Source organism: Heterocephalus glaber, unplaced genomic scaffold (assembly GCF_053883595.1).
Source record: "Heterocephalus glaber isolate CG9 unplaced genomic scaffold, H.glaber_assembly_v1.0 deba00001606, whole genome shotgun sequence".
NCBI classification, from domain to species: Eukaryota; Metazoa; Chordata; class Mammalia; order Rodentia; family Bathyergidae; genus Heterocephalus; species Heterocephalus glaber.
In genome coordinates, this window is record NW_028258377.1 from 37501614 (window position 1) to 37525900 (window position 24287).

The 24287-nt window shown below is 42.7% G+C and overlaps 1 protein-coding gene across 1 annotated transcript; it reads left to right on the forward strand.

Moving 5' to 3' along the window:
• The first annotated feature begins 3871 nt into the window (after nucleotides 1–3871).
• On the forward strand, nucleotides 3872–18501 carry CUNH5orf15 (chromosome unknown C5orf15 homolog). Its single transcript, XM_004836582.4, has 3 exons — nucleotides 3872–4067; nucleotides 14901–15430; nucleotides 16886–18501. Exons 1-3 carry the CDS (start codon nucleotides 3932–3934, stop codon nucleotides 17015–17017), a joined length of 798 nt encoding a protein of 265 aa, XP_004836639.2. The 5' UTR covers nucleotides 3872–3931; the 3' UTR covers nucleotides 17018–18501.
• Nucleotides 18502–24287: the final 5786 nt, after the last annotated feature.

Sequence of the window (24287 nt, forward strand, 5' to 3'; positions counted from 1 at the left end):
TCTAGTCCTAGTTCTTTGAGGTATCTCCATACTGATTTCCACAGTGGTTGCACCAGTCTGCACTCCCACCAACAATGGAGAAGGGTTCCTTTCTCCCCACACCCCTGCCTGCTTTTGTTATTGGTTGATCTCTTGATAGCAGCCATTCTTTCTGCGGTGAGGTGGAATCTCAGCGTTGTTTTCATTTGCATCTCTTGAATGACCAGTGATGTTGAACATTTTTTCATATGTTTATTTGCTGCCTTTATTTCTTTGTCTAAGAAACATCTGTTCATTTTGGATGCCCACTTTTGAATTGGGTCTTTGAATTTGGGGGGTCTGATTTTTTTCAGTTCTTTATATATTCTAGATAGTAGTCCTTTGTCTGGGGTACAGCTGCTAAATTTTTTTTCCCCACATTGAAGGTTGTCTTTTAGCTCTGTTGATGGTTTCTCTTGCAGTGCAGAAGCTTTTTAATAAGATGAGATCCCAGTTGCAGAAATCAATGCAATGGAGACTAAGAGAACAATACAAAAAAATGAATGAATCAAAGAGTTGTTTTTTCGAAAGAATAAATAAAATCGATAAACCTTTAGCCAACCTTATCAAAAAAAAGGAAAGAAAAGGCTCAAATCCATGTGATCAAGAATGAAAAAGGTGAAGTCACAACAGACCCAGCAGAAATCCAGAGCATCGATACCTACTTTGAGAACCTGTAGTCTAATAAAGTGGAAAACAGAGAAGAAATGGACAGATTCCTAGATCTATACGAATGGCCAAAGTTAAATGAAGATACAGAAATTCTAAACACCCCAATTACAATGAGTGAAATTGAAAATGTAATTAAAAATATACCAATAAAGAAAAGCCCAGGTCTTGATGGCTTTGCTGCTGAATTCTACAAGACATTTAAAGAACTATCACCATTACTCTTTAAACTCATCAAGGAAATTGAAAGGGAAGCAATACTTCCAAATTCATTCCTAGAAGCAAGTGTTACTTTGATTCAAAAACCAGGGAAAGACCCAACCCAAAAAGAGAACTACAGGCCATTCTCCCTAATGAACATAGTTGCAAAAATCCTCAAGAAGATACTGGCAAACAGAATACAGAGGTCATCAAGAAGATCATACACCCTGACCAAGTCGGATTTATCCCAGGGATGCAAGGATGGTTCGACATACATAAATCAATAAATATAATACACTATATTCACAGAGCCAAGGACAAAAACCATATGATCATCTCAATAGATGCAGAAAAATTATCTGACAAAATCCAACACCCATTCATGATAACCCACAGAAAATTGGAATAGAACGTCTTTATCTCAACCTGATTAAAGATATCTATGAAAAACCCAACAGCCAACATCATACTAAATAGTCAGAAACTGAAAAGGTTAACGCTAAAATCAGGAACAAGACAAGGATCTCCACTATCACTACTCCTGTTCAATATAGTTCTGGAAACATTAGTCACAGAAATTAGAAAAGAGAAAAGGAATATTATTTCTCTTTTGAAAGTATCTTTTTTTTTTTTTTTTTTGGTACCGGGGATTGAACTTGAGATCTTGTGCTTTCGAGGCAGGCACTGGAACCACTGAGCTAAATCCCCAGCCCTTATTTCTCTTTTGATGCCTAACATTACTTTAAACTTAATGGCTTTAAAGAATCCTCATTTGGGCCAGGGATTTAGCTCAGTGGTTTCACCGCCTGCTGCGCAAGCGCAAGGACCCGATTTCAATCCCCGGTACCAACAAAAAGGAAACCTCATTACAGTTCTGCAGGTCAGAAACTCAGATAGGTTCTCATAGTGCTTGAAATTAGGCTGTCAACCAGGCTGTGTTCTCATCCCAGCCAGAGGCTGGAAGTCTTGTTCCTGGCCTCATGGGTGCTGCTGACTTGGTTCTTTTTGATTGTAGGCTAGAGGTCACCATTTCCTTGCTCAAAGCTGCAGTCCACCCTCAGTGCTTAGAGGTCACCAGCCTTCTTTGCCACGTGCTGCCTCCCACCTGCCCTGCCCGGAACAGAAAAACTCCATTCCCTCATGTTTTATTCCCCCTGTGCTTCACATCTGCAGGAAGAGCCTCCTTCCTTTTAAGGGCTCACTTGGTTAGGTCAGGCCCACGGGGAGTAATCGAACATAAACTTTAACTACTGGGCAAAGGAACCTCATCACAGTATAAGATCCATCACATTCACAGCATTCTCCCTGTGAATGGCTGAGGGAAGGTCATTGAAGAGGGGATTATTTTGGAATTCTATATATACTTTCAATCCGTGGAAATTTCATGCACAAAGAAACACATTCCAGCTTCAAATCTGACATTTTTTCCATTCATGATGTTAGGCAGAGTTCCTCTTTTTGGATGTTTGAAAGTGATATTCAAAACAGGTATCAGATTTAGTCTTAGCATTTGTGTAACTGGTCACCTAAAAAGATGGCTTCAGTATTTTTGTCATGGTATCTTCAGGTTTATAAGGACTTGCAGCTGTTTCTAAGTGAATGTTTAGAATTTGTCCAGAGCTGCTGGCACATAAGGTTGCTGGGTGGATCAGGTCAGGTGCCAGGTACAGTCTTAACTATTTTGAAATGAATAAAGGGTCCTCTGAGTAAAAGGGAGCATCTGCTCACCAGTTGTTACTACTAAGTGTCTGCCTTTTAGAGGCAGTGTGTTGGAATGTCACAGTGGAAGATGGTTTCAGTTCATAATTTCTCACCAGTTGAATTGAGATAATCTTATGAGGACAAATGGACTAAGTTGACAGAGGATGGGGAGAAGACTGAAGTGTTTATTACAGAAAAAGTCCTATTTAAGTCTGAAGCAGTCTCCAAACAAGCAGAAACTAGGATAGAAGAGTATTTGTTAAACCAAGTGGTTGTTTTCTGTAGTCAAAGAAGTGAAAGCTTCTCGGGAACTTGGGGAGACTTCGTGCCTTGGCTAACCCGGAAGGTTAGCAATAAAGGCACCGTTGCATCTATATAGGCTGTGGCAGACTTTGGAAAATGTGCACATGAATGACTTCTTGGTTTTCTTGACAGAGTTGCTGTGTTTCTGAGCTGTCTCTGGGGCCAGATAAATGCTACAGGGAAACTAGAACACAGGCCCTTCTCATTCTGTAAAGAGGCAGTTGGGCTGTCTGGGGACAGCAGCCATCTTCTGAGGGAATCACAGAGACAGTACTAAAGCTGTGGGTACAATAAATGCCTTTATACCATGCTACTGTTCGTAAAAACGAATCAACTGGGATTTCATGAATGAAGCCTATAGCTGTTTATTAAGGAAACATTCACAGAACGTAGACACAGACCATAGCATTGTGCCAGGACCCTAGTGAACTTGCTGGAGACTTCGAAATTTGCATTTTTGTATACTGGGAGTTTTAAGTCACAAAATTTAAAAAGTAATAAAACTGGTGTCTTAGGAAATCTGGAAGCCATTCACAATGGCAACACTTCACCCTACTTCCTACCCTGCCTTCATAATACCTTTACCATCCTACATATTTTATGTTTTACCTATAGTCTCCACAGCAAAGCATAAGGCTTAAGGGTTCGTTCTGTTACAGTATCGCCGCCTAAATGTGACCACTATTAACCTTTGTGTTTCCTTCATCTTCGGGGTGAGGAGGGAAGGTCACTTTCGTGATAAGTGCACACGGCCGAATCTTCCTATAAAAATGTTTTAAACTTCTGCTGGCTGTCAAGTACTTCATCATGTTGTGTCCTTCAGCATCTCACACACCGGGACCTTACCGACAGCTGAATGCAAAACGCTGCCCGACGCTGTAACTCCCGTAACCCGTCCTCCTGATTTGCGTTCCTAGCTCCGCGCCAGGCTGCAACGTCATCACGCTGGGACGTTAATGCCTCGGCCTGCGGCGCCTTGCGCATATCTGACGTCATGACGTAAGCCTAGCAACAGCGCAGGCTCCCGGCCGAGTCCATTATGGCCGCTACCGCCCTGGGAAGGATGAGAGGGGCTGTGCAAGCGAAGCTGCTGCCGGGGTCGGGAATGCAGGCCCCCGGAGGGCTGGCGCGGCTGCTGGTCCTGGTGCTCCTGCTGGTGCCTCTCGTGACCACTGGTAAAGGGTGGGGGCTCGGGTCAGGGCGGGCGCGAGAAGGCGCCGAGGGCCGGCCGCGGGTCGGAACGCAGGCCCAGCCAGGGGAAGGGCGCTTCCGCGGGGCCGGAGCTCTCGACGGTGTCTAGTTGGGGCAGGGTCTCTGCGGCGCCGAGGGCGGAGTGAGTGGCATTTGAAAGGGGTTCAGGACTGTGGGGTCTCCGAGGGCTTGAGAAGTGGGGCTGAGAAACTGATGGACCCAAGGGGCAGGGAACAGAATGTAGGTGAGCGGGGAGGAGGTGTGGTGGCGGGGGGCTGGCGAGACTTGAAGAATGGCTGCCACGAGGAATGGTGGACGTGGGGTCTCCAGAATTCCTGGGAATGGAGAGCTAGGAAGATCTCAGAAGAAGGGCGGAGGAGATTGGGCTGAGCGGTGCGGTTTCTTAAGGAACCCCCAGAGTCGGGGAACCAGCCAAGGAAAGGAAGGAAAGAGGAAGGAGGGAGGGAGGGGTTTTCCCATAGCGCGTGAGGCCAGTGGTCAAAGTCGAGGTGGCAGGGTCAGTGACCCGGCGACCGAACTAAGCCGATTGGACATTTCAGAGAATGAAAGGCAAGAGGAAAGTGTTGCTTTAGGGTACGGGTGCATCTCTGAGGACGTGGGAGCTTCTGATGAAGGGCCAGAGTCCTTGGGTGTTGGACTGCTGAGGGGCTTGGGAGGAGGGGAGGTTGGGAACAAAGGAGATTCTTTTCAAGCGAGGTTGTTATAGTATGCAAATACAACGTGTAATAAATACGAGGCACAACCCTGACTTGTTTTAATGGATCCATAGGACTTGATTGAGAAAGGATTTTTTTTATTACAAGCGTTGCATTGTAAATCAAGGTATTGTAGGCTTTATTGACAAATGAAGAAATCTTTAAATGAGGGCCTGAAACTTAGTGGGAAAAATGTAGTAAGAACTTACTAGTTCATAGAGAGTGGCCTGTTTATTACCCCCTCACCCCTTTTAAAGTCTGAGACATAATCCCTTCCTCCCAGAATATTTTTCAGGTTGTTTATGGGGAAAATAGCTCCAACCTGTTAGATGTCAGGTGAGCCGAGGTTGTGGTCTCACAACATCGGGCAATGAAGTCTGAGCCAAAGAAGGAAGTTAGGAGTTTTGTTGGAAATAGGAATAGCTTCTGGATTTCCAGCCTAGTCCTGAGTGGGTGGCTGCTGAGGCTTTTTGTCAAGAGTGTTTACATAGCAAAATCACAACGTGGGCACAACGTGGGCCAAACTACAATCAATTTGTAGGATTACAAGTATAGTCACTTAGCTAATATCAATCCAGTTGGGAAAGAGTCACGTAGCAAGCATACATGGAAAGAACAAAGGATTTCTTGGAAAGGGAGGGGTCCAGATATTCTGGTCAGCCATTTAGGCATCTGATGTGTTTTGGGCTCACTGGACCAGGCAGTTCTAATGACAGTATCCTCTCAGGTTGCAGTTTATCCTACAGGCCTGGCCTCTCCAGCGCAAGGCCTGGCTCTCCTCAGATTCACCTCCAGCCACAATCTTTGTTTCTTCCTCTGTGCTGACTTCCTTGAGGGCCCAGTCCCTCTCTGATTGCTTATTAATTTCTATCTAACTTAGCTGTTTAGAGTAAGATGAAAAACACTGTGAACCAGGATAATTTTCTTAGTTCAACAGAGGATGTCCAGCTATACATTTCTTTACTACCGTGCTGTGGGTACATACTCAGTGTTTCCTCAGCAACACCAAAGGTCAGCAGGGGACTGCCCTCTCAGAAGTGTTTACAGGTCTGAAAAGGACTGTGGTCCATTTTCTTTCTTTCTTTTTTTTTTTTTTGGTACTGGGGATCGAACTCAGGTCCTTGCCCTTGCGGGGCAGGTACCGGAACCATTGAGCTAAATCCCCAGCTTATGGTCCATTTTCACAGGGTCCTTCCATTCTTAGTAAAAGGTACTCCAGTAATCTCAGCACTAAAGGAGGCTGAGACAGGAGGAGCTCACCTTTGAGTTCTGCCTGGCAATTTAGTGAGACCCTGTCTCAAAGATTAAAGAGATTTCGGGATATAGCTCTGTGGCAGAGTGCTCCTGGGTTTGATACCCTAGCACAGTACTGAGGGGAAAAAAAAGAAGTAAGGAGCATTTTCCCCTGGTTGATGCCGATACTGATGTTCCTGAAGTTCTTGAGTAGCATAATTGTGTGTGTGTGTGTGTGTGTGTGGGTGTGGGTGTGGGTGTGGGTGTGGGTGTGTGTGTGTGTGCGCGCGTTCGTGTTTTCTGATACTGGGGATTGAACCCAGGGCCTTCCCATTGAGCTATATTCCCAGCTCTTTTTAGTTTTTATTTTGAGATAGGGTCTTACTGGTTGCTGAGTTGTCCAGGCTGGGCTCAAATTTACAGTCCTTCTGCCTCAGTCTCCTAGAGTCCTGGGATTACAGGCATGTACTACCATGCCTCGCTGCATAATTTTATTTTCAGTACCAAGGATCGAGCTCAGGACCTTGCACTTGCCAGGCAGGGATGGCACCACTGAGCCACATCCCTGGCTGCATAATTGTTTTGATCATTTAACTAAGAAAAAATGGCATTGAAATATTTGTATTTTCTGCTGGAATGCCTAAGAAGTATGGTTTGGGGATATATGTCTGGGAACTAGTTTGAGAAGTGACTTTTCTCTGTATGATGATTGAAAATCTTGTGTTGGGGTGGGGGGGAGGCAAATGAGGAGGTATGTGAAGTGTTATAGTGTCCTTATTCTCTTTTTGTTAGGGCCACTACGTATTGCTTCAGCTGCTTGTACCTTTTAGGGCCCCTTTATCGTCTAAATTAAGTCTTTATATACAATGATCTTATATATTCAGATTATCCCCTACTGAAAATAAAAGAAAACTGACATAAGTGCTTTTTTTTGATTTTTTTTTGAGACAAGGTCTCAAAGGTGGCCATGAACTTGCAGCACTTCTCCTGCTTCAGTCTTCCAAGGGCTGGAATTACAGGCATGAACCACCAGACCTGGCTAACATACATGTTTTTCACAGGAGAGCAGCTTCATCACAATAGAGTAGTACACAGTATAAGGGTTTTTTTTGTAAGCATGCCTGTGTTGGAGTAATTTCAAAGTAATCACTCTTGATAAGAAAATTAAAAACGGGAATGTGTTCAGTTGCAAATTTCAGATAAGCCAGGCATGGTGGCATATGCTTGTAATCCCAGCGCTTGGGAGACCAAGGCAGGAGGACTGTCGCATGATCAAGGCCAGCCTGGGCTACATAGTGAGTTCAAGGCCAGCCTGAACTGCGAGACTGTCTCCAAAAAAGTGCCAAAATTCAAGTAAGTTTAGAAGGTGGAAAGTTACCACATTAGATTTATTTAAACTTGTTCTGTGTTAGGTTTCTTAAAATGTCAGTGCTGGGGCCCTGGATGTAGCTCAGTGGTGCTGCGCCTGTCTGGAAAGCACAAGGTCCTGAATTCAATCCTGGTAACAGGGAAAAAAAATGTCAGTGCTTAGGTGTATTGTCGGCAGTCTGTGAGAAGTTTTCAATTTTATGTTTTTGTTGTGGCAAAGTAAAAACATTAACAGCGTTTTGATCACAGGATGACCAGCTTGGGGCTCTTTTTGCCATACTATTTCAAAAGTTTGTACTCTCCGTGTTTTCCATTGTTAGGTATAGTGTAAATGTGTGAGGCATTTAAGTTTTAAGCAGATTTTCTCAAGCCAGTGTATGAATGAATTCTCAGAGTTACCTGCATTCTTAAAAAAATGGTTTTTGCAGTTCTGGGAATTGAACCTAAGGTCTCGTACACACTCGGCAAATTGCATTCTCAAATTGAGAAATGCCAGTACAGTGGACCCTTTGAGTTAAGACTGGCTTGACAAGGCCACAACTTGGATTATGGCTGGAATTTTAGTTCTAACTTATGATCAAAGTCTTGAGTTATGACTCGAATGCTGGCTGCTTGTGCTTCCAGCTGGTCTCAGATACAGATTTAACCCTTAAAGAGGTCTGGAAGGAGCATTGTAGCGTCCTTTCCTGTGTGGGGTTCACTGAGAAATCCTGGGCCAGTGTCTCTCTGAGGACACTGAGATCTGCCTGTACGCAGGAGGCAGACTTTGAAGGCTGTGTAGAGGAGCCTGAGCCTTCACTGACCAACTTGAGTTACAACCAGCCCTTGAGAACAAATTGAGTTTGTAAGCCAAGGGTCCACTGTATAGCTTTATTTCAAGACAGTTTTTAAAAAAAGGGTCCCATAGACGAAGAGAATTAAATTTAAAAAGTTTCTTGTTTTTTGAGAGGAAGTCTCAGTATGTCATTCAGGCTTGGCCTTGAACTCACTATGTTGCCTAGGCTGGCCTCAAACTTGAGGTGATCCTCCTGTCTCAGCCTCTTGAGTGCTGAGATTACAGATGTATGCCACCTTAAAATGTCTTATTTTTAAAATGTCATTTTAACTAGAGAGGCAAAATGAGTTAGGAAAGGAAGAAGTAGAAGATTTAGAAGTCTAAGGTAACATATATGTGTAGAAGCTTTGCGGTTAAATCCGTAACATCAGAGTTATCAGTTTCTCTCTCTCTCTCTCTTTCATATGTAGTAAGTAGCTACATTTGCCGAAGATCATGGGGTGATAGCAGGAACAGGGAGTAGGGTGAAGGGAAGAGGGGAGTGCAGGGAAAAAGGGACTTGAGGGCAAAAGGAGAAAGGGGCTGCAGTGGGAAGGGAAGAAAAGCAGAGCTGTCGCTTTGGTTGTTCTGGATACTCTTCCGTGGCTGGGTCAGCTCTTCTGAGTCGAAGGAGAGGAGGTCAGACCCCCAGGCTGATCTCCTTTGTATCAGTGTTTCAGATGAATTCTCAGTTTATTTTCCTATGCTGTATTTTCGTTTTACTTCTAAGTCATTTCTGAAACAATGTACATTCTCCAACCCTGTGCTAGGTCTTGGAATTAAACAGTGAATCGGGTGATTTCGGAGGTGTCCTTAGAACAAGTGGGCTTCCCCCCCCCCCCCCCCGCCCGAGCAGGCAGAGATCATGGGAAGGGCTTCTCGGGAGATCCAGTGGGTACAGAAGTATAGAGATGCTACTCTGGAGGCCGCGTGGGGCTCGTGATGGGAGCTGGGTCAAGAGCATGTTGTTTGTTGAATGCCTGATGTTAAGTAGGCAGTGCAGATTAGTAAGTGTTGATGAGGGTGAAGATTGGGAGCTAGATCTGTTGGAGCCTGTGGATTATTAAAAAGACGAGAGAGACAGAGACAGAGAGACACACACACACCCTGGAGGGTTTTAAGTAGACAAGTGACCACGTCTCCCTAAGTTTGTATAGGAGGACTCTGGCCTCTGTGTGAGTGTGCGCAGTGGTTAGGGTGCAGGTCGTGTCAGTCGGAGGCAAGCAGATCAGTTAGGAGGCTGTAACAGTCAGCAGAGTGTCTCCTTGGACTGGAGGGTAGCACTGGAGAACTGAACAGAGTAACAGATCAGATGTGAAATGTTAAGAAAGTGACAACTCTTAAGGTTTTTGTTCTGAGTAACCAGAAAGATGGAGTTGCAGTTAATTGAGAGGGAGACTGTTGGTAGAGCAAGTGGGGTATAGAAATTCAGTCCTTGAAATCACACTTTTTCGTTTGAGATTGTTATAAATTCACTTGCAGTTATAAGAAATAATACCGAGACCGTCTAACACTTTACTCAATCTTCCCCCACAGTAGCATTGATATGGAAAAGTTTTAGATAACTTAATAGATTGAATATTAAGGTAGTTGTAGAAGCAAAATAAGTCATGTGTTCTTTTAAGATTTGCTTTTCCTGGAACTCCTTGTTTAAGGTGAGGATTATCTGACTCTAACCTGTAACTTCATTAACCTAAGAAAGTTACCGTGCCAGGGTGAATTTACAATGTATGCGGCCTATCTTGTGTCTGTGACTTGTAAATAGGAACTGGAATTGTATTTACACATCAAAGACCACTAGGGATGAGATAATGGCTAAAAAGGATATAAAAAGGGAAACGCTGAACAAAGAGGGGTGGATACTGACCAGACTGGTTTCTGGCATTCCCGTCCGCTTGCGAGAAGAAATTTTATTATTTTATCCAAATTCTGTGTCTCTGTGTATTTCTTTCTGAGATTTCCATAACAGCATCTTGCACAACTGTAGTACAATAGCACAACTAGGGTGTTGACATCAGTAGTCAAGATACAGGGCATTTCGTGGTCACACTTGTTGACTCTAAACCTACCCCTTCCCTCCTGAATTTCTGCTAGCTACAGATTTGTTTTCCATTTCTATAATTTTGTTATTTTGAGAGTCTGATATGAATGGAGTCTTGGAGCACGTAACCTTTGGGATTGGCCTTTTGTTACTCAGCATCGTTCTCTGAGATTCAACCAGGGTGTTAAATCCGTCATCAGTTTGTTTCTTTTTATTGCTGAGTAATATTCCATGGCATGGATGTACTCTACCTTCATTACTCACCTGCTGAAGCACGTCAGGGTTATTTGCAGCTTTAGGCTACTAAGAATAAAGGTTCTGGGGCTGGAGTGGTTCCGGTGCCTGACTCACAAGTGCATGGACCCGAGTTTGATCCCCAGTACCAAAAAAAAAATAAAGAATAAAGCTTCTATAAACATTCATATTCGGATTTATGTATGTATGTGAGTTTTCATTTCTCCGGGATAAATGCCCAGGAATGCAGTTTCTGGGTGATGTGGTAGTTGTGTGTTTAGTTTTAAAGAAACTGCCAAATTGTTTTCTGGAGTGGCTGTCTTGTTTTACATTCTCACCAGCAACATGAGTGATCCTTTTTCTGTGCATCCTTGCCAACATTTGGTGCTGTCGTGGTGTTTTATTTAGCCGTTCTGGTGTGTGCAGTGATGTCTCATTGTGGTTTTCATTTGCATCTCCCTAGTGGCTAATGATCTTTTCATGTGCTTATTTGCCATCTGTGTGTCTTCTTTGGTGAAACATCTTTTTGTGTCTTTTGCCAAAGTTCTAACTGGGTTGTTCGCTTTTATGAAAATTTTTGAGTTTTAAGAATTCTTTTTTTTTGGTACTGGGGATTGAACTTGGGACCTTACTCTTGGGAGGCAGGCAGTGGGACCACTGAGCTAAATCCCTGGCCCCCTCAAGAATTCTTTATATTTTCTAGAAACAAGTCCTTTGTTGGATATAGTACTTAAAATGTATTTTTTTGCCACTTTGTATCTTGTTTTATTTTCATTGGAGGGTCTTTCACAGAACAAAATTTTTTAATTTTGAAGAAATCCAGTTATCATTCTTTTCCTTTTATGTATTGTGTTTTTGGAATCAAAGACTAAGAAGTCTTTTTCTAGTGCTAAATTTCAAAGATTTTATCCTGTGTCTTCTTTCTAAGGTTTTATATTTACAATTAGATATGCGATTTTACTTTTAGTTATTTTTTGTGTAAGGTATGAGACTTAGGTTGCGGTTCATCTGGTCTGCTAATATGATGGATTACACTGATTAATTTAAAAATATTGAACCAGTCTCGTATATATGGCATATGTGTGTGTGTGTGTGGTCCTGGGTATCAAACCTGGGGCCTTGTGCTTGCTAAGTCTATGGTCAACCACTGAGCTATAACCTTTGCTCCTATGATTTTTTTTTTCTGGTATCCAGGGTTGAACTCAGGACCTTGCATTTGCCAGGTGGGGATGGTACCACTCAGCTACATCCCCAGCCCTTCCTATATTTTTTTTCTTTCTTTCTTTCTTTATTTGATATTAGTTTTGTGTTACTGTAATGCAGTATCTGAGGCAGTTGTAAAGAGAAAGAGTTTACTCTCCTCCAGGAGGTTCAAGGCTGAGATCTTTGAACCCATGGCTTCGGGCTTTTGGTGAGGGTAACATGTCGTAGTGGGAATGTGTGGTGGAGCAAACCACTGATATTAGCCAGGGAGCAGAGAGAGAGAGAGTGGAGGGCAATCAGGAGCCCACGTTCCCCAGTGACCTCTGGAACTCCCACAGGCCCCCACCTCCCAGAGGTTCTGTGGCTCCAGTAGCTCCACTCTGGGAAACAAGCCTTAACATGCGGGCCTTTGGGAGCCAGTCAGCATCTGAACTGTAACACTCACACTGTTAATTTCCATTTGCTAATATTTTGTTAAGGATGTATATTCATAAGAGTTGGTCTATAGCAGTGGTGGCAAACCTAAGGCACGCTTGATATTGTGTTTTTCTTTGAAGACAAAAGATTAATGTATGAGTTGTTTTTTCTAAACTGAAACCTCAGCATTCAGGTTTAATTGCGGTGTTGGCACTTTGCGACAAATAAGTGGGTTTGGGGTTGCAGTTTGAGCCCTCGTTTCTAAAAGGTTTGCCATTGCTGGTCTATAGTTTCTCTTTTCTGTAAGGTCTTTGGTTTTGGTATTAGGATAATAGTCTTGGCTTCATAAAAAGAATTGCGAAATGTTCTCTCTCTCCTTTTGTCCCTGGAAGAGCTAGTGTAGAATTGGTATTAAGTCTTGTTTAAATGTTTGGTAGAATTCTCCAGTGAAACCACTTGGGCCTGGTGATTTATTTTGGGAGGATTTTAAAATGACAATCACTTCTTTAATAGTTGGAGAGTGACTCAAATGATTCATTTCATATTAGGTGAGCTGGGGTACTTTGTGATTTCAAGAAACTATCCATTTCCTATGGGTATAGTTGTTTATGGTATTCTCTTATTTTCCTTGATGTCTGCAGGGTTTGTAGTGGTATCCTGTTTGATCTCTGGTGTTGATAGTTTGTATCTTCTCTTTGTCACACCTGCTAGGGAATTTGTCATTTTTAAAAAATCTTTTCAGAGAACCAATTTTTGTATTCAATTTTCAGTATTTTCCTGGTTTTCCGATTGTATTGTTTGCTGCTTTTTATCATTTCCTTTCTGGCTTTGAATTAATTGTATTCTTTTTCTAGGTTCTGGAGCCAGGAATTTACATGATTGGTTTGAGACATTCTTTTCTAGTATGTGCATCTAGTATTATAAATTTCCCTCACCTTAAACTACATTCCATACAGTTTAACATGTTCTATTTTTATTTGCATTTAGCTCATTGTATTTTAAAAATTACCCTTGAAGCTTCCTCTGTGACTCACAGTTTATTTAGCAGTATGTTGTTTTAAGTGTTTTGAGATTTTCCTTTTTTATTACGTGTTTTTGTTGTTTTGTTTTGTGGTGCCTGTTGAACAACAAGCCCTCTATCGCTAAGCTCCAATATCTGATTAGATTCCAGTATTATCGGAGAGCAGACACTGTAATTTCAATTCTTTTGAGTTTGTTGAGGTTTGCTGTATGCTCCATGACGTGGTATATTTTGGTGTATGTTTTTTGGGCTCTTGAAAAGAAAATGTATTTTGCCATTATTAGGTAGAGGTTCTGTAATGTCATGTAGATTGTGTTGCTTAATGGTGTTGCCAATTTTTTGTAGGAAAGGTCTAGTTCTGTCATTTGTTGGGAAAGATATTGAGGTCTAAAACTAATTGAGCATTTGTCTTTTCAGTTCCCTCGGGTTTTTTGAGACAGGATCTTGCTGTGCAGTTCAGGCTGGCCTTGTACTCATGCTGGCCCACGCGTGAGTACACGTAGCCCACAGTGGCCTCTAAAACACAGTGATCCTGCTGCCTCAGCCTCTAGAGTGCTGGGATTACAGGTGTGCACCAGCATGGCCAGCTAGCCCTAGTTTCTTTTAGAATGAATTTACTAAATTATTTTTCTGGGACTATTCAGCCCAGTTGAAACCAGCTATTTCTTTTTTCTATGCAAATAGATGTCAACTCTGATATATGTGTATTCGCATAAGCAAACAATTGTTTTGTGGTTTTTTTTGGTACCAGGGATTGAACTCGGGTCCTTGCGCTTCTGCAGCAGGCGATGAAACCACTGAGTTAAATCCCCGGCCCTAGCAAACGATTGTTTATGTATGCACACATACAATTGTGAAAGCCCTGATTAGTTGGTTTAATCTTATCCCTATAAAATATTTCATTTTGATAGACTTTAAAATGTTATCTGAGTGTATTTAGATCCCACATGACAGTATTTTGCTGTTAAACATAATATCCTTGAAGTTCTTCACCTGATGCTATATTTGATTATAAATTAGGAACATGGTTCAATTTCACCAGGATCTCCCCTGTTGAATCTTCCTCTGTTGGCTCCTCTTGATATCTAGAGTTACTAACGTAAATAATTTTCTGTCATTCTCCATTCCTGGGTGGCTCCCCAGTCTTCACCACGGTCCAGCTGTCCCTCAGCTTTCATGGGCCAGTTCTAATTTTGTCTTCTGGGACTTTCCCTTTTTTCTTCCTGAGAATATTTGTTTTCTTTTTTAACTTGGAAGGAGTCTTTTCAGTTCACGTATCCTTAGAAATGCTACCTAAGGGTTGTCTCCACCTTCTCTTCCATTTGTCGTGTTGTGCTGAGAGTGTTTAGGTTCAAGTCAGTCTCTGTGAGCTCCTCAGCCTGTGCCCGCCGCCTCTTTCTGTTCCGGACTGAGGTGGAGCCTGGACTGGGACACTGAGCCCCTCTCTTTGTGAAAGGAACCCAGCAGGGGTGGGGAAGCTGTGTGCTCTGCCTGCTACTTGCTCTTTCCTTTCAGTGGCAGGCAACTGGGAGTGGATCCTTTGTGCCGGTCAAGTGCTGCTGTCTCGAAAAGCAGTTGTCATCTGCTGAATGTTTGGCTGAGAAGAAATGGACCTGGGTGCTGTCTGTGCAGGTTTAACAGCTAGTTCTCAAGAGAAAGTTACAGGAATTTAGCAGAGAGAATGCTTACCAAGAATTTTAAGTATGCTTTTTAGCTTGGTGGAGATAAAACTGGAGATCTCAGGGTTGTGTCTTTACTCTTTTATTTCAGAGGTATCAGTGATAGAGCCCGAAAGCCCAACTGTACACAGCCCAGATGTTTCTACTTCAAATACAGATGCTTTAAACCAGGAAAACCAAACTACACCTGTTTCCCAAGCCAGCACCACTCGCCCTCCCCCGACTAGTACTGAGAAAAGCCAAGGTGTGTCGGCGGCCCCCGGCACCTCCCCGGCCACCTCTCTGCTCCCAGAAGCAGCTGTTAACAATGGAGACCCAAGCCTGGAGGAGGAGGAGGAGGATCTCCTGGAGCCCAACAGCTCTCCCTCCCCAGCCAGAGACCCTCTGGACAACGGTGATTACGGAGAGCCAGACTACGACTGGACCACGAGCCCCAGGGATGAGGAGTCCGAGGAGGCTCTGGAAGAAAACAGGGGCTATATGGAAATCGAACAGTCAGTGAAATCTTTTAAGTCTCCATCCTCAAATATAGAAGAGGAAGACAGCCATTTCTTTTTTCATCTTATTATTTTTGCTTTTTGTATTGCTGTTGTTTACGTTACGTATCACAATAAGAGGAAGGTAAGTTTGGGATTTATTTAGCTCCTCTAGTTGCACTTCATTATTGTAGTCATATATTTTCTCAATTCTTTTTGAATCCAGGGGCTCATGCATGAGTAGGAAAGTAGTACCATGCACTATATCCTTAGGCCTTTTAATTTTTTAAATTTTGAGACAGTATTTCTCTAAATTGCCCAGGCTGACCTTGAAGTTACTATCCTTTTGCCTCAGGATTCTGAGTAGCTGGGATTACAGGCATGTGCTTCATGACTGGCCCTTACTAATTCTTTTTGAGTCTTTTTTTTTTTTTTTTTTTTTGTACCAGGGATCAAACTCGGGACCTTACGCTTTCGAGGCAGGTGGTGGAACCACTGAGCTAAGTCCCCGGCCCCCCAGTGTGTAATTTTTAAATGGTTGTTATGTCATATAGATAACATTATATATTTTTATATAACACATCATGAGCATTACTATAACATTAATATTCTTTAAAAACATGGCTTAAAACCTGCATGATTGGTTTCTTATTGGACGTTTAGATGATTTCCACTTTTTGACTCAGAAAATGTTATGAACATTTATTTCTGAATGGGAATTATTTTGCTGGGCTGTATGAGGCAAAGGAGGCATAAATAGTGTGGCTGGGTCATTTAATGTGAGGGTTCATCTTTGCACCCTGTAGCCTCACAGCCAGAGTTAAGTCTTTCAGAATATCTACAGGGAGATCAAGCACACCATTTCCTTTTTAATACTTAAGGAAATCTTGCTGGGCGTGGTGACGCACGCCTATGATCCCAGCACTCAGAAGGCTGAGGCAGGAGGATCACCAGGCGTTCAAGGCCAGTCTGAACTACATAGTGAGACCCTGTTTCAAAAAAAACCCAAAAGAAAAGGAAATCTTAGTTCTTGGCTTTATTGGAACTTGCTCTGTGATTCCGTATAACATGTTCTTCGAGGTCTTGATTTTTTTTTCTACTTGAGGAATGGCAAAATGGACCTTATTTTTTTAAATTTAATTTTATTTAATTTATTTTTTTTTAAATGGACCTTATTTTCAAAATGCCTTCCAACTTTGAGAATCAGTGAACCCATTAGTAGAAAATGGCAGACAAATAAGCCCTTTGAGTCTTTGGTCATTACTGATCCATCCCTAGCTCTGTAGGTGTTTGAGGTAGATGGAATTTAAATGCTAATGATCCTGTATGTATCCTGGTGTCTGCTAAGGGACTCATGAAGCACGCAGGCTCAGTCTCCTCACTCGGCTGAGACCGAGCCCTGAGGACCCCGTGCGTGTTGAAATTTGAGGCACACTGTCTGCGCTTATTTACTGGATAGAAACCAGAATAGCCTTCCGTTGCTGGTGATGTGGAATATTTGTGTTTGGGGGCCTAGGAGAAAGCTGTTTCCTTGTTATAAACATGTTGACCGTGCCCTGTTTTCTCTTTTGCATGTCTAATTCCTTTTGTTTTATTCCAGATTTTCCTCCTAGTTCAAAGCAGAAAGTGGCGTGATGGCCTTTGTTCTAAAACGGTGGAATATCATCGTCTAGACCAGAATGTTCATGAGGCGATGCCTTCTCTGAAGATCACCAATGATTATATTTTTTAAAGCACTGTGGTTTGAGTTTGCTTATTATGTAATTTCATTTGTTTGACTTTTTGTCTGATGCTGTGCAGGTGTTTGCCATAGCAATTGGCACTCAAATGAGAGGCGGGTCTCTCTTTTGCCTTGGTGCTTTGGAAATTCAGTGTCACAAACAGAGGTATATAATTTTTTATCTACATTTTTAGAGCTGATTCACCCAGGTGTCCCAAATGTAAGTTAAGTGTAACCTTATATTTATACCGTTAGTTTTTATTATTTTCCATTTCTTGTACTACTTCTGGAAGCTGTAGTACCTTTAAAAGATCCCAAACTTGTAGCTAAATTCTAACAAATCTAGTACCACTTTTTTAGATTCACACTCTGCCATCCAAATGTGAATTTTTTAATATCCATTTCTTGGTGGTCACCAACTGTAATGTACAAGGGTAGCCAAGGGTAGATGTGATAATGCATCACATTTAGGTAACATTTTGTTCTCTCAAGAAAACTCTTTGAATGTTTTTAGGCAGCTAAAACACAGTTTAAGATAATGGTATCGGTCAATTTGACCACAATTTTAGGTAACACATTAAATGTGTCTAGAAATTACGGCAAAAAAAGGATACCGTTTGCAGTGAACATAGATAAAATGTTATATAGACGCCATTGTTTGGTTTGAATTGCTGAATTAAGTTTAGAGATCGAAAGTAGAAGCTATGGTAAAATATTAAACACAAACAGTTTCTTTTAATTAGTAGTTGAGTGTAGCACAGCTTCCTCCAAGTTTTCAAGCAGTGGGCAGAGTTTAAAATGATATCAGATTTGCTGGATGTGGTGGCGCACGCCTGTAATCCCAGCACTTGGGAGGCCGAGGCAGGGGGATTGCTGTGAGTCCAAGCCCAGCCTGCACTACATAGCGAGACCCTGTCTGGAAGAAAAAAGATTATATCGGATTTGTCCATTTTGTTTTTTGTTGTGAAATAGATTTGAATAGGTCCGAGGGGACATTATGACTTGAATGATACTGTATTTAGGTCTTTGGAATTAAAGTTATATCCGAATGAAGTTGTTTGTATACATAAAGGGTACATGTGTACAGTGACTTTCCCCTCCTGGACTTACTATAGTTTCTTCTTCGTTTTTTACAGCAACTGGAAATTACTTACCATATTTTATGTTAACCTGTCTTTCTGTCATAAAGAACCGATCAATATGTAAATATGTGATTTGAACCGTGGTTGACTTTCAGGCGTGGATGCAACTTTTTAGGAAACGTGGCCTCTAGCACTGTGTGTAAGCAAAGCCCAGCGGCCAGCAGGCCAGAGCGGGTGGAGGGGAGAGGCGGTGCCGGGCCTGCTTCATCCCAGCTGCAGCTGGCTCCGGAGGAGGAAGGGGCCACAGCAGAAAAAAACCCCTGAACTGTTCGATTGCAGTAATTTTTTCATATCTGAAATTGTATTATTTAATATTTTGAATAAGATTTTAAAGAATAAATGGCGAAAATGTAAGCCCCTGCTTTCACGGGGGTGATTCTTTTCGGCGGTAATGTTTGGTGGTAACAGGAGAAGCCGTGTCTGGGCGGAAGTGAACCTGACTGCTTCGACGTGCCCACTTAGCTGCAGAACTCTGCCTCTGGGAGTGCCACTCACTTGGAAATCCTCCTTCAGGCCATTGTGCCGCTGGCTGCAATGTGGACAGACACTGTGCCTAGTAGGATGGCAAAGCAAAGCAGCAGAGGAGTGTGCTCTTTCGAGCATCCTGGGCTCCCTGTGGTCCAATGGAGCATTATTCCTCTCAGTGGACCTAGGGCTCTTGGTATTTCCTGATGGCCCAGGCTTTGCCACCCAAGTTCCTGTGTTGTCACCAAGTAGCCTGTGATGTTTGGAGCAGCGCATTGTACAGTGACTAAGAATGCTGCTGGGGGCCAGGGATGTAGCTCAGTGGCGCTGTGCCTGCCTGGCAAGCGCAAGGTCCCGAGTTTGATCCCTGGCATCACACACGCACAAAAGAGCAGAGGTCTATTTAGGAAGGACCTGGAAGAGAGACGGGGTAGGAACCACCGCTTACCCAAAGTCAGACCTGTCCCCCACACCTGCTTTCTGGATAGACCAAGAGCTGCTGCCCCAAGGCTGGTACTAAAGGATCATGAGTTACCCTTTAGGTCCTGTCTCTGTCAACCTGAAGAGGGATGTGCTAAAGCTTGTAAGGCACACAGAGATAGAGGAGGCAGGCACTTCTTGCCTCGGGCTTTTTGATTGTTTTTCTCCCAGTGCTGGGATCGAATCCATGCCTTGCCTGTGCTAGGCAAGGGGTCTACTACTGGCCACATCTGCACCTGGGAGTTCCTTGGTTTTAGATGTGAATTCATGAAGGTGAGAGCAAGATCTTCTGTGAAACATGTGGTCTGCCCTATAGAGTGAGCTTCTGGAGAATAGGAACAGCTATTGCGTTCCAACTTGTGCTGTGCCTGGCACCTACTGAATTGCTGTTTAATGAAGTATTTGGGAAATTGGATGAGAAAGTCATCTCCACCTCTGCACAGGATCACCACCGATGTCCTGGAGGCACCTGCATATAGGGCACAAGAGCCAGGATGGACGGGACTTGTCCTTAGCTGTGGATCTACCTTTCTTGGTGGAGCTGAAGCCCGTTCTGGGGAGATGTCACCCTCTTCCCCAAAGGTTCTGGTCAGCAGCAGCTGCCTGTGAGGTGAAAACGGTCACTAGGGCATGCTAGCTGCCTGTGTTCCAGGTCTCTTGCCGGGAGTGTGGGAGCCGGAAAGAGCTGACCACACTTCTGCCTTCTCAACCTGGTGCGGTGCCGCAGGTTTGCCCTTTCTGGGCTTGGATGAAGCTGTTCTGTCCGTACAGAGGCCAGATGTGTTTGAAGGAGACTGGAAAGGCTGTCCTGAAGTCTGAGGTTGGTCAGCCTAGCCCAGCACAGCCTCAGCCAGAATCTATGGGGCTACTCTTCACCCGTTCCGTTCTCTTATATTCTTACTCGGACAGTAAGGAAGTTTCGAGAAAAGATGCTGGAAGTTAGGTGGGCACCATTTCTGACTCACTTTCAGTAGCCCTCTGTGGCCATGACCTGTTCTCCAGGCTGCTTAAATTCCTCAGTGGGTCTGATTTTGGGCAAGCAGTAGTTCCTACCCTGTCTCTCTTCCAGGTCCTTCCTAAATAGTCCTCTGCTCTTTTCTATCATTAATGAATCTCTAACTTTAAAATCCCTGCTCCTTCTTAGGAAATCTTTATCCATCTCTGCTCTGAAACCCTGTGCTTCTCTCCAAACCCCCAAAGCGCCTCATTTCCTGAGTGTCCTTTCTGTAGGTCCTCTGGTGCCCTTCTGCTGGGCGTGTGGGTGGACAGCACTCATGGGAGACCCTGCAATGGCCGGAGTTAGGAGGGCCTAGTTCTGGGCCTGAGGCTCAGGCTCAGCTCCTCCCCAGGCTATTTTGCAACCTCTAGTGAGAGCCCAAAAACCTTTCCTTCCTGTTGAGAGTGAGGAAGGGACTTGAGATCTAATTTAAATGTCCTGGCTCTTGCTGGGGCTAAGGTCTGATTATTTCATTTAAGATTGTGGTCTTGAGGTGCATCCATTACTTACAAATGACTCGTTTATTCTTTATGGTAGAGTAGTACTTGATCGTATATAAATACCACATTTTCTTTATCCATCTCTTGATGGACTTATGGGCTGTTTCCAAGATTTAGCTATTATGAATTGTGCTGCTGTAAACATGAGTATGCACATATCACTGTGGTCTGATGCTTTTTAACTCTTTTGGGAAGATGCCTAGATGGGGAATAGCTGGGTCAAATGGAACCTCTAGTTTTAGTTTTTTGAGGAATCTTCACACTGATTTGCACAGTGGTTGCACCAGTCTACACTCCCACCAACAATGGAGAAGGATTCCTTTTTCCCCGCAGCCTCACCAGCATTTGTTATTGGTTGATATCTTGATGACAGCCATTCTTTCTGGAGTGAGATGGAATCTCAGTGTTGTTTTAATTTGCATTTCTTTTTTAAAATTTTATTTTATTGGTACATTTTAGGTATACAATGTAGTGACATTCATCATTGGAAATTTGCACCTTTACATAATCTCTCTCGGTTCTTATTTTTCCCCCTTCCCCTGTCCTCCAACCCCGCCATCCCTCCCTATTTACAAAGACTTTGTTCCCATGTTTTCATTTGCTCATATTAATTCCATTCCCTTCTCTCCTTTTCCCTACCCCTCCCACTTCCCTTTCCCCCTTGTCCCTTTTCTTCCTATTTCACATTATCTATTATACTTTTAAGTCCTTGTTTACACTTTCAGTGTCTTACACTAGAGAAACTTGGTATTTACACATGTGTGTCCTATTTATTTCACTTAAGAGTATCGCCTCAATGTGCATCCATTTAGCTATAAATGTCTCTAATTTCTCATTTTTTATGGTGAGAAGTACTCCATTTTATTGAAAAAAACCCCACATTTTCCTTATCCAGTCTCCAGTTGATGGGCAATTGGACTGCTTCCAAGTTTTAGCTGTCACAAACTGTGCTGCTACGAAGATGGGTGCACATATATCACTGTGGTATGATTCTTTTCATTCTTTAGGGAAGATACCCAGCAGGGGAATACCTGGGTCAAATGGGACTTCCAGTCCTAGTTCTTTGAGGTATCTCCATACTGATTTCCACAGTGGTTGCACCAGTCTACACTCCCACCAGCAGTGGAGTAGTGTTCCTCTTTGCCCACAGCCCTGCCACCATTTGTTATTGGTTGATTTCATGAGAGCAGCCATTCTTTCTGGTGTGAGGTGGAATCTCAGAATTGTTTACCTTTGCATCTCTCGAATGACCAGTGATGTTGAACGTTTTTTCATGTGTTTATTTGCTATTTCTAAAAACCCTTAGCCAACCTTATCAGAAAAAGGAAAGAAAAGGCCCAAATCCATGCAATTAGGAATGAAAAGGGTGAAATTACAACGGACCCAGCAGAAATCCAGAGGATCATCAATACCTACTTCAAGAACCTATACGCCAGTAAGATGGAAAACAAGAAATGAACAGATTCCTAGATAGGTATGAATTACCAAAGTTGAATGAAGAAGACCTAAAATTTCTAAACTACCCAATATCAATCAATGAAATTGAAAACGTAATTAAATACCAACTGAGAAAAGCCCAGGTCCTGATGGTTTCACTGCTGAATTCTGCAAGACATTTAGAGAGGAACTGCTGCCACTACTGTTTAAACTCTTCAGTGAAATTGAAAGGGAAGCAATACTCCCAAATTCATTCCTGGAAGCAAGCATCACCTTCATCCCCAAAGCAGAGAAAGACCCAACCGAAAAAGGGAGCTATAGGCCAATCTCATTAATGAACATAGATGCAAAAATCCTTAATAAGATACTGGCAAACAGAATGCAGAAGATCATCAAGAAGATCATACACCCTGACCAAGTGGGATTCATCCCAGGGATACAGGGATGGTTCAACATATGCAAATCAATCACTGTAATACACTATATCAACAGAGCCAAGGACAAAAACCATGTGATCATCTCCATAGATGCAGAAAAAGCATTTGACAAAATCCAACATGCATTTATGATAAAAACCATAAATTGGAATAGACGGTCTCTACCTCAATCTGATAAAAGCCATCTATGAAAAACCAATAGCCAATATCATACTAAATGGTCAAAAACTGAAATCCTTCACACTAAAATCAGGAACAAGACAAGGATGTCCACTATCACCACTCTTATTCAATATAGTTCTGGAAACATTAGCCATGGCAATTAGACAAGAGAAATAAAAGGAATAAAGATAGGAAATGAAGAAGTCAAATTGTCATTATTTGCAGATGACATGATACTCTATATAGAAGACCCCAGGAACTCCACCAAAAGTCTCCTAGACCTAATAACCAAATTCAATAAAGTGGCTGGATACAAGGTCAACACACAAAAATCAATAGCTTTCCTCTACATGAACAACAGACTCACTGAGACAGAAATCAGGCAAACAATTCCTTTCACAATAGCATCCAAAAAACTGAAATACCTAGGAATCAACCTAACAAAAGAAATCAAAGGCCTCTTCTCTGAAAACTATAGCACTCTGAAAAGAGAGATTGAAGATGATATCAGAAAATGGAAAGACCCCCTGCTCCTAGGTAGGAAGGGTTAATATAGTGAAAATGGCCATACTTTCAAAACTGCTATATATATATTCAATGCAATCCCAATTGAAATCCCAGCAGCATACTTCACAGACCTTGAGAAAACAATCCAAAAATTCATCTGGAACAAGAAGAGACCCAGAATAGCAAAAGCAATTCTAGGCCACAGAGACATGGCAGGGGGCATCACATCCTCCAACTTGAAACTATACTACAAAGCTACTTTGATAAAAACAGCATGGTACTGGCAAAGAAACAGACCTGAGGACCAGTGGAACAGAGTAGAAGATGCAGAAACAACGCCAGACACACTCAACCACCTCATCTTTGACAAAGGAGCCAAACACCCTCACTGGAGGAAAGATAGCCTCTTTAATAAATGGTGCTGGAAAAATTGGGTTTCAACTTGACAAAGATTAAAACTAGACCTATATCTCTCACCATGAACTAAACTAAAATCACAATGGATGAATGATCTAAATATTAAAACAGAAACACTGAACTGGCTGGAACAGAGGGTAGGTAGAACTCTTTTTTGGGGGGGGGGGTACTGGGGATTGAACTCGGCACTTTGCTCTTGCAAGGCAGGCGCCGGAACCACTGAGCTAAATCCCCGGCCCTGAGGTAGAACTCTTGAAGACATTACTACAGGAAAAGATTTTATGAACAAAACCTCAGTTGCCCATGAACTAGCACAATCAACAAATGGGAATCTCTTCTTATTAAAAAGCTTCTGCACAGCAAGAGAAACCACCAGCAGTGTGAAGAGACAACCCACAATGTGGGAAAAAATGTTCACCTGCTGTTCCTCAGACAAAGGTCTACTATCTAGAATCTGTAAAGAACTTAAAAAAATCAGACCTTCCAAATTTAAAGTCCCTATCCGAAAATGGGCATCTGAAATGAACAGACATTTCTCAGGTAAAGAGGTAGAAATAGCAAATAAACACATGAAAAAATGTTCAACATCACTGGTCATTCGAGAAATGCAAATGAAAACAATGCTGAGCTTCCACCTCACCCCAGAAAGAGTGGCTGTGATCATGAAATTAACAAATGCTGGTGGGGCTGTGGGGAAAGAGGAACCCTGCTCTACTGCTGGTGGCAGTGTAGACTGGT

Bases quoted from the DNA above. Each gene is read 5' to 3' on its own strand.
- CUNH5orf15 (XM_004836582.4), top strand. From the start codon at position 3,932: ATGGCCGCTACCGCCCTGGGAAGGATGAGAGGGGCTGTGCAAGCGAAG. The intron at 4,068-14,900 runs GTAAAGGGTGGG...CTTTTATTTCAG, and splicing joins GGTGCCTCTCGTGACCACTG to AGGTATCAGTGATAGAGCCC. The intron at 15,431-16,885 runs GTAAGTTTGGGA...GTTTTATTCCAG, and splicing joins CGTATCACAATAAGAGGAAG to ATTTTCCTCCTAGTTCAAAG.